Source organism: Sebastes fasciatus, chromosome 8 (genome assembly GCF_043250625.1).
Source record: "Sebastes fasciatus isolate fSebFas1 chromosome 8, fSebFas1.pri, whole genome shotgun sequence".
NCBI lineage: Eukaryota > Metazoa > Chordata > Actinopteri > Perciformes > Sebastidae > Sebastes > Sebastes fasciatus.
Genome location: NC_133802.1, coordinates 34597488 through 34608462, shown reverse-complemented (window position 1 = coordinate 34608462; position 10975 = coordinate 34597488). Strand labels below are relative to the sequence as shown.

Below are 10975 nucleotides of genomic sequence, written 5' to 3'. Positions count from 1 at the left end.
AATAAATAGCAAATCCTCACATTTTAGATGCTGAAACCAGCAAATCATTTGACGTTTTTGCTTCGACGTCGACTCAAACAATATAAAATGGTTGTCGATTAGTTCCCAAATATGTGCACTGAAACCTGAAACGTGACCAGAGCAAACTAAACAGCTAAAAGTCAAATTGATATTAGTTGCTCCTAAATAAATTCATTGCAAATGCTCTTTTACTTAATTCTCTTCAGACTTTATGTTACAAAATTCAGATTTAAGCACTTAGAAACTCCATATTAACCAGTTTTCTAAAGATGTCCTCGTTCATGTTTGTTACTGCCGAGACAACTCGTAGCACACGGAGGACAAACTGCAGGACGTCAACACGTCCTCTCTGAATACTGAGTTTTCTGAATGCAGGAAACCTTCAAACTGTCGACAGAACTGCAGCTTTCTGGCGTTTGGAGCCGTCGAGCCTTATAGTGAAGAAGTGCTTTCTGTTATGCAACGTTAAAGGGGGAGCCCCGCCTCTACATAGTGGCCTACCCGGTGCCAATGTGACCTCCTCTAACAGTCTGTGTTTAATCAGTCTTCATCATCATAATTTACCTGTCAGATGTGATGTGGAACATAATGACATCTGTCATTATGTCGAGGAGGTTTTTGACAATCGTCTGGTTTTCCTGACACGTCATTGAAAGTGTGTTGACTCCCTTCTGATGTCCCGATGCCAGTAGAACGTGTTACTGTACGTGTTACTGAGGGCTGTGTGTGCTGTTTGATATCAAACCTACAAGATGTTTCCTCTGAATGTTTTCAGTCTGACACACGTCTGAAAGAGTTCATGCTCAGAAGGTTTTGACCTCTCTGAGGATCCGTAGTTTCTGATCCAGCGTGATGATGATGATGATGGTGTGTGTGTTTGTGTGTTTGCTGAAAATGTCTGAGCTGAAAGTTGAAATGACGGCTTTAAAGGTAATGCTTGTGTGACCTCTGACCTTTTCCCTCTCAACAATCGGTGCCGATAAGCGGTTTCACTGTGAGTCTCTCTCCTCTTTGATGTGTTTGTTATACTCTGGAAAGCTCCATTTTCTTCAATCAAGTTTGGTACAGACAATAAAAACAGTATTTCCACGTCAAGGCTGGACTTTTCATTTGTTTTGAATCTCCAAGTTCCTGTTCAAATCAGCAGTGTGACTTTATTTAATTAACCCCCTGAGACCCGCGATCCCGACAGACTTTACTGTCTCTCAGGTATCATATGAAACTAGAAAACCTAATGAAACCGTTGGTACCAACCATGTCATACTAGCTTGTCGTGAAGGAGGTTAAATAACGCTCCAAAGTTACACTGAATTTTAGCGAGGAAAAACTGTCAACCCCATGGGTACCCACGAGTCTCCCCTTTACAGACATGCCCATGATACCGAGTACCGATCTGATACCAGTGTTTAATTAATAATCTATGCCTCACTGTGTGGAGGTGACTGGGATCATTCTGTTATGTGTAAAAACAACATCTAAAACATGACTTTACTAACTTTGTAAAATAAAATGTAACAAATAAATACATAGATATACATTTATTTAAGTGTACCAGCAACTTGGTAAAAAATTCTTAAAAATGAACAGAATTTTTATTTATATTGAAATAATGAATAATACACCAGTAACTTGGTTAAAAAATCTTAATAATTAACAGAATTTATATTTATTATTAAAAAAATAAATCGTACACCAGAAACTTTGTAAAAAATCTTCAAAATTAACAGATTTTTTATTTATTATTAAAATAATGAATGAATGACCAGTAACTTGGTAACAGAAATCTTCAAAATGACAGAATTTTTATTTATTAAAATGATAAATTGTACACCAGTAACTTGGTAAAAAAAACAACTTCAAAATTAACAGAATTACAATTCAGGTGTAAACATTTTAATGCAGCAGCAACTTGGTCAAAACTTAAACAGAAATTAAATGTCAGTATATAATGTATATAGTATATAAACATAAAATTGAATTGAATAGATCATGGAAATCCATCCAATAGTTGTCGAAACGTTTCACTCTAAACCACAAACGTCACATAATAATAATAAAATATTTCCCTCTTTTAATGCAGTGTTGTAAAAGTCTCTCAAAGATTGTTCTACTGAAGATCTGTAGGAATGTTCATGCCGTGTTGTATTATTTATTATTCTGTTGATAGTAATCTCCCTTTTTAATTCCGTTTCTTCACTGAAACATGCAGCGGACGTGAACCATGATTATATGAAGAAAACAACGGTCGAACACAGAGAAAACAAAGCAGTCTTTGTGAATCACACATGTTCCTTCAGTCAGTCCGGGCCTGAGGTTGACCTTTGACCTCCAGAGCTGTGACATCAGGAAGGGCCGCAGGGGCCTCCGCAGCGTCGCCCCTTTAGTTCCCTTTGTGCTGAAGTAAAAGTACCATTACCACAATGTAATGATACTCTATTATAGCTTTATGTTGGAGGAAATGAGGGATGACTGGAGATCATTCTCATATCTTCTGAGACTGTCCAGCACTGCAGCGAGTTTGGCAAGATATAAAAAAAAAAAGGAGATTGAAAATAATAATGAAAATTGCTATCCCAGTTGTTTTTATTTGGAAAAACACCCCACAATGTAAACGGTAAAGACCAAAGATACAGTATATACTACGAATACTTGTACCAGTTGCTAGAAAGATGATAAGTGTAAATTGGAGGAAAGCTGTCGCCGATGCAAACTCAGAGTCTGCACAGTGTTTATACTGTCTACGCACAACTGCAAATAAAGATGGACTCCAGTGATGACGCACTGGACTATATACAGTATATACAGTATATATATATATACTGTTGATGTGGACAGATGTACTCTGTCAAGGAATGTTCAACAGTGTTATATGTTGTATGATACTGACTTTGAAATTAAAAAGAAACCTGAATAAAGTTAAAAAATAAAATGGAAAAACTCAAGTAAAGTAGTACAAGTACCTTCAACTTGTACTTTACATACATCACTTGAGTAAATGTACTGAATTACATTTATTTATATTATTCTAATAATATTTTATTATTCGTATAATAATGCTGAAGCTGTGGTCAAACCCTCTCAGAGCAGCAGAAGTTGAACATTATCTCCACCTGCTGTTTGTTGGTCAAAACTCAAATCAAATATAAATGTAATATACACTGTTGTCCATAAGGGGCGGTGTTTGATAACACTGAGACCGTCACAACAACTGTCGTAGTTTTCTAAAGAAATTAACTTTTTCTTAAATGTTTTAATTGAACAAACAGCAACAAAGATTATTAATCCAGCTCTTCAAAAATGAAAACAACATCAATGTAACTTTGAGCTCTTTGTGAACATAAAACACCCAATAAATATGTAATTAAAATGTATATATTTATTTAAAACTGATCCCCATTAGCTGATGCCAATACATCATATTTATCATATACATACTTTATACAACATTACATTTGTGTTGTGCTGTGTTCAACTCATATTCACTTTTAACTGCCTTACATTAAAAAAGCGGTCATTCATATTCATACATTTTACATTAATTTATATCATCTATAATTATTCAGCCTCAAGGTCCATTATCAGGGAAAAGTAACAACACATACATGACCAACACTGGACTATTGATCAGCTGCTTAATGCTTTCTTAAATGGTATTTGAATGAGGATTTGCTGAAGGTTATATTTGCAAAATCTACCTGTCAACAGCTGAATGTAAAAGTAATGCATTTATTATTATTTGGGAGGTTTAATTTACAATTAATACATGTGTACCAATGAAACAGTCGGTGAATTATAAAATATTTTTTCGAAACAATTAGTCAATTAATCGATTGATGGCGAAATGGCGAAATATTTTGGGGTTTTGAATTGTTGAATGCATTTTCTTGAGCTGTAGGAAGTTAAAACAGGAATGTTTCACTCTTTTCTAACCTTTTTTAGACAAAATATTAATTGATTAATTTTGAAAATAACTGGCACATTATTGATCATGAAAATAATTATTAGTTGCAGCCCTAAATTAATAATTTAAGTAATTGTTTAAGCAAAAAATGTCCTCTGGTTGCAGCTTCTCAAATGTGAGGAGTTCCTGATTTAGATATTAGTTGAAAGTGTGTTTTAGCTCGAAACCTTATTTTTTAAAATGATTATAAAACATAAAAACTTCTACCATAAGGAAACCTCACTTTGTTATTTAATAAAACACTATTTTTGTTTTATTTAATTTTTTGTGCCATTAAGCTTTATTATGAACGTTAACACGTGAACGCAACCGGGGTGGTAGTTTACACTGTTAGTTGTGTGAATTTCGGAGCTTTCGATGAGTACGCGAATGCACCGTGAGCTCTGATTGGCTGCTCAGGACCAAACTGAGTTCAGCGCTCACCTTGTCAGAAGAAGAAGAAGAAGAAGAAGCATGCTGGAACCACTGGACCAGAACCAGAACCAGAACCAGTACCAGTACCAGTACCAGTCCACCTCCCGCCTCCTGGACAGCAGGAAACACACTCAGTGAATCTGATGATTTAAAACACATTGAGTGTTTACAGCAGCAGAAACAAGTCTCAGCTCCTCTTCTCCTGGAGGGAGCTAGTTTAGCCTGTTAGCTTAGCAGTTAGCTTAGCCTGCTAGCCGTTAGCTGTTAGCAGGACAGCCACTCCCCCGTGTCCGTGTGTGCAGGACTTTACACGGATCCACCCGGAGCTGACCCGACACTGAGCCGGACTAAACCCAACACCTGCAGCTGCACGTGTTGGATCCACACGAGGCGTCTGCACGTGAAGTTTATAACCAAAACAACAAAAACAACAACAACAAACACCCTGCAGAACAAGGAAGTCTGAATGAACTCTGCTGCTAGCTAGCAGTCAGCTAGCAGTCAGCTAGCAGCCAGCTAGCAGCCTGCAGCTGCATCTCTTCATTGTGCTTCCCGCTGCTGCAGCTGAAGGAGTCCGTGCAGCATCTCCCCCCCTGATATTGATCATAGCAGGTTGATATATCGATCTCTATCTAACAGAGCTGATCAGTTAGCCTGCTCTGCAGCGACGTGTCTCTGATCTACTGACTTGTAAAAGAGTGAAAGCTTCGTTTGAGAGATGATTCCCGACAAAGTGCCGAAGGAAGACGTCTTCCACGGCTCCGAGGAGCTGAAGAAGGAGGCTCACATCTCCAGCTTCGAATCCTATAAAGAGCTCTACCTGAAGTCCATAGACAATCCAGATGGTGAGTCCACCTTATAGTGTTTACATCCAGATGTGCAAAGTAAATGTTACTTGAGTATTTGCATTTTGTGCTTTACCTCTATTTCATAACTTTAGTTGCAGATTCAGATTAATAAAACAACATGTAAATCAGGCAACTATTTAAAGTAATTAATATCATTTGCAGCATTAAAGTGATGAACACATTAATGCATCAATAATTATAATCCTGTAATATCTTAATACATGATTCTGAAATGGGCCTTTCTGAATAATGAGTACTTTTGGTACTTTAACTATATTTTGATGCTTTTGTGTTTTTATTGAAGTAAAAAAATTAATGCAGGACTTGCTATTGTTCCTTTTACTTAAAGGTCCCATATTGTAAAAAGTGAGATGTTCATGTCTTTTATATTATAAAGCAGTTTTTAGTGCTTTGTAAATACTGTTAAACTATCAAAACGCTCAATATACCGAGAAATACACACAGCCCGTATTCAGAAATTGTGCGTTTGAAACAAGCTGTTAGGATTTCTGTCCATTTGTGATGTCACAAATATACAATATTTAGTCCATTACACGGTTTTAAATGTGAACATTCTAAATGTGTCCCAGTTTATTTCCTGTTGCGGTGTATGTGAATAACATCAGCTGACAGGAAGTAAACATGGACCCAAACTGTTGCCTAGCAACGCAATTCTGTAGAAATGCACTAAAACGGAGCGTTTCAGTCAGAGGGTAAATACAGGTATATTCAGGCAGACAGTATGAGGAAAATAAAGGTTTTTTGAACATTACAGCATGTAAATATGTTCTAGTAGAAACACAAAATATAAGTATAAACCTGAAAATGAGCACGATATGGGACCTTCAAGTAAAAGATCTGAGTACTCCTTGCACCACTGTCTAAATCAATCAAGTACAGAGGACTTCACTGAGGAGTACACCTGCCACATGCAATTTAAAGGCAGCATCTGACTCCATAATTAAAGCTTTAATGCATTGGATTAAGACGCGACAGACAGTGCTAATAGAATATTTCAGAGCTGCATTAACCACTAAAGTAAAGACAGACACACATGTTGTTTCAGCAGTGTCAAAAGTATTTGAGTCAACTCATTGTGACCTGCAGACAGCCTGCACTGGAGGGGTTATTCTGGGTTTTCTGGTAATAAGGAAGCGGCGTGGCCGTCTCTCCTAAACATACCAGGCAGGAGGGGGGAGATTCAGTATCTGTGCAGCTATTGTTAATCAAACAGCTGCTCAGGTCATTTCCTTGTGATGTGTAAAGTATCTCACAGGCAACCAAACAAGTTTCTCCTGCAGGTGGAAGCCGGCTTCAGGGTGGATTTGTCTCACTCTGGGCTCAGAAATGTCATATCATGAGGAAATAATGATGTACAGTTAAGTAAGTTAATGATACACAGGAGATAATGGCCTAATAAAACTCACACAAAAGGAACTTAAACGAGAGGAACAAGTTACAGCTGGAAGATAATTAACCACCTTGAGTTGTAAACAAATATTGTGAAATCACAACGTTGGTTTCGTTTTAGTGGAAGGAAGGTAGTTTGTTATTTACGATGTCTTTTATTCAGCTGTTTATGAGCTCTGCTGGTGCTTCAGTGCTTCAGTCTGGACTTAAGACAAAACATATATCTGGGAACGAATTTGCGTTGACGCGTCAACTTTGACAGCCTTAATCAAAACAAACACCATGAACACGTGAGGTCTCTGTGAGATGAGCGTCTTCCAGATGTGATTTATGGGCATGCAGTATTTCATTATTTCTGATCCCTTTACTTCCTGTCCTGCAGAGTTCTGGGGCGACATCGCCAAAGATTTCTTCTGGAAGACCAAACACGTGGGTCAGTACCTCGACTACAACTTCGATGTGACCAAAGGAGAAATATTTATCAAGTTTATGGAAGGAGCTTCCACCAACATCTGCTACAACATCCTCGACCGCAACGTCCATGAGAGGAAGCTCGCCGATAAAGTGGCCTTCTACTGGTGAGTGTGAGTGTGAGTGTGAGCGTGAGCGTGAGCGTGTGCGTGTGCGTGTGTGTGTGTGTGTTATGACTACATATAGTGGTCAGCATAAGACCACGGTTTTTATGAATGATAACATTAGGTGCATTCATTTGTGTCTCGCTTCTCTCATTTGGTTGGTCATTTTATGGCAATCGATTAATTAACTAATCGTTGCAGCTCTAATGTCAGTTTCTATCTATTTTAAATATTGGTGTGTTACAACCCAGAGGTCACATAAAACAGTAAGTCTATGGAAAGAACACCACTTCAACACAACACAGCTCTTTCTACAGTTACAGTGGTGTCTTCCTGATTTTTAGCAGCTTTTCTTTCATCAACTTCTCAGAACTTCATCTCAATTTATTATCGTTTTGTGGGTTTTTGTTTTGGAGCCTCTCGTCGTCTCCCGTGCTGCAGTGCCGCTCTCCGCCTGAACTGTTACTGATGCGCCAGCGAGAGCGCTGTTTTACAAAAAAAATAAAAACCTTATTAAACGCTGTTTAATCAGTGATATTAGAATCAGAAATACTTTATTGATCCCTGGGGTAAATTACAGTTGTTCCATTTTAGAATAAAAATATATATAAACATAGATAAGTTATAAGAAAAATTTAAATAAGAATACAGATGAAATGTAAATATGTGTGCATTATAAAAATAAATGAAATTATAAAATGAACTATCAAAGAAATCACATAAACTCCAGTGTCGGGAACATCAGATTACTGCATACTATTAAAGTTTTTTAATGAACACATTTTTACATTTAAACATTTTTAATTAATAAAAAAGAATAATTTAAAGTTCCATGTTCTGTCATCTATTATTCCATCACTTTTCCTGATATTTTAGATTTTTGTTGTTTTATAGTTGCATCTCTGATCTTGATAATGAGCGTGTTGGGTTGTGTGTGCGCTCACCAGTACAAGAGAAAGTGTGTTTAATGGGCGTCGCTGATGTGTGTACGTGTTTGTGTGTGTGTGTGCGCGCTCTTTGTGAGGGGGTTGCCACTGTGAACACAATAACAGGATTGAATAACAACAGATCGAATGAATGGAGCTGCAGTCGACCTTCCTCCTTTGTCTTTCTCTCTTTCTCACATACTTCCTCTTTTCTTTCCTCCAGCTTCGTCTCTCTCACACATCGTGCTCGTTTTCATTTTCCACCTAAATATTAATGATTCTTTTTTACCACTAGACCATGAAGGGAAAAAGTTGAATCAAACACTCCTAGGGACTTTTACTTTGGGAAATATCTAAATGAATCCAGTAAAAATGTTTGATTGTCAGCATGTATGTAGTCAGAGATGTCCTGAAGTCAAATATATCAGGATCATTGTCAGGAATTATTTATTATCCAGCAACCCAAAAATCAAAGAATAAAGACATTTCCCTCACAGATTAGTGGGATTTTCTTTTTAATTTATAAGGGACATGTAATGTTTTATACTTCTGGTGAATATAATCCATCAATCTGATTTCCATAGATGTATTTAGTATCTACAGTTCCCTTTGTTAACACCTTATTTTGAAAAGCGGACGTAGTCCCACGTGTCTACTTCCTCTAACTTCTCCAAGGTGGTCTCTAGCTCTCCCGTCAGCTCCGTTCTCTTTATCCATCCATGGTCAGCTCCATCGGGGCCGTTTCAATGCAGAGAACACAAATGTCAGTATCTGGGTGCTCTACAGTCGTAGCGTCGGCCCATTTGACCACGGAGACGAGAGCGACGGCCGGCTCCACCGCCACGTTACCGCCATACCATAACGTTTCCTGTCCGTGACAGAGTTACCATGCAGCTTTAGCTCTGCTCTGTCTAGCTCTGCTTTTCCTGTCGATGTGTGAAACCCAAAGTGTTTCCATCCTTTACTGGATGTGTAGTGTTTACCACGCTGGATTTAACATGGGAGGGTGCAGGTCGTATCCACGCTGACCCTCCAACGTCTTATACTTTCTCGTTTCGGCTCGCTGCTGTTCGTTTAGGTGAAAGGATACGGAACGGATATGACGAGTTATCTTTATGAAATAAACCTCTTCAACCCTGTCTGGGTTTATTTCACAACAATGACCGGCTCGCTGTACATTATCTCTTACATTTAATATAAGGAGTTTAATTTGTTCTCTGTCCAACCATCTGCAGCATCACTCTCTTATTTCACTGCTCGTATTCTTTCATTTCACTGCTCCATCTCTTTCTCTTGACTGACTCTCTTTTATTAAAACACTCCTGTTTGTCCTGAAAGGGCACTTCTCCTTGTCTGCAGCATCACTTCTTTTCTTTTCTGCTCTCCTCTTTCCCTCGTTGTGTCTCTCTTGCCTCTGGCCTCTGATGTGTTCTGATGTGAATGGTGAAGCCACAGAGAGGGATGCACATTGGACCACGCTGGGCTTTCTAAAGCAGAGATATCCTGAGAGAGGAGGATGATTGAACCAGAAAGCGTGTCCCCTCACTGACTTTTATATCTGCAGGAAAATCTCTGGTTGCAACTAATGACTATTGTCATTGCTATATTATTTTCTCTATAAAATGTCAGATAGGAATGTAAAATGTTCACGTGACATCTTCAAAAAATACTTACTACCAAAAATCCAGAGATATAAGATATTAGATTTATGGTCATAAAAGTAAACCAGTAAATATTCACATCAGATCAGATTTTGATTTCAGCTCTCGTGGAAAGTAAGGCTGCAACAAACAGTTATTTTTATTTAGATATATCTTTATTTTCTCTAATAATCGATTAATTATTTATATCCTGTTCCCTCTGGCCGCGGTCGGGAGGCTGAGGCGGGAAAAGCCAACACTAGGATCAGCATTGATTCATGGAGAGACCTTGGTCTGGTCAGCTAACATTACTGCCAAGCAGCTGAAATATAGAGTGATATTGTGCTTTTAGCTGACGTGTGTCTCCTCACTGTGTTGAGCGATGCTCCTTCATGTCTATGTAGAGCGAGCACAAGCGCCAGCAACAGGACGCTGACTTTAGTTGACTTAACGGACACAGGTGAAGCTGTTAACAAGACATTTAGGATTCTTACTAACACTCCCTTTAACTCACCAGCTGGATTTTCCACAAAAATGGTTTAACACACGAGTTTGAGTGTTCAACTTATATGGAATAAATAAAAAAAAAAATGGAAAAGATAAAGAAAATGTTGTATTTCATTTCATTTCTTTGACTAAAATGATGAACAGAGAACACTTTGACTCAAACACAACGCTGATAGTGTTTTGACTGAAGCCTCGAGGATGTTCAATAGCAACGGACACCATCAACAGCATCAGTAGAGTTAGTTGTTCCTCTGAGACAAAATATAAATATAAAACATTTAAGCAGCTTTCTCCTCTTTTTCACTTAATGTTCCTTTTGCTCTCCACATGCTGCTGGTGTTTTTATTTTTAGTGTCCTCATACAAAAGAAAGTGTGTTTGTCCACATTGGCCTCTGACATTTAAACCCACAGTGTTAGAAATGGTTTAACTGTTGTGTATTTATAGGCCTGTGCACTCTGTGTGTGTGTGTGTGTGTATAAATGTGTGTGTGTATGTGCTATTATCGCTCTTAACATTTCCAGATATGACAGCCGGGCAGAAACACATGTCTGATGACCTTCGTTGAAGTGTTTGTTTCCAGCATGTTGCACCAGTTGGTAATAGAATCATAATAATTATCCCTCACCTGCAGAACCCAGAATAAAACTTAAACTAATTTATTTATGAAGTGT

General features: G+C 38.0%; 1 protein-coding gene and 1 long non-coding RNA gene across 4 annotated transcripts in view; one reads left to right on the top strand and one right to left on the bottom strand.

The window, feature by feature from the left end:
* Window positions 1-1898: 1898 nt before the first annotated feature.
* On the bottom strand, window positions 1899-4550 carry LOC141772045 (uncharacterized). The gene is made up of 2 exons (XR_012594829.1): window positions 4406-4550; window positions 1899-2528 (listed from the first exon to the last, which is right to left on the bottom strand). It is a non-coding gene; the product is annotated as an uncharacterized LOC141772045 (long non-coding RNA).
* The window catches only part of LOC141772028 (acetyl-coenzyme A synthetase, cytoplasmic-like), a 32714-nt gene continuing 26134 nt past the window's right edge, over window positions 4396-10975 (top strand). For all 3 annotated transcript variants that reach the window (XM_074642676.1, XM_074642675.1, XM_074642674.1), the window contains exons 1-2: window positions 4396-5241; window positions 7037-7232. In XM_074642676.1, the coding sequence (XP_074498777.1) occupies window positions 5115-5241; window positions 7037-7232 (323 nt within the window). In that variant the 5' untranslated portion in view covers window positions 4396-5114. The remainder of the gene's footprint in view (window positions 5242-7036; window positions 7233-10975) is intronic.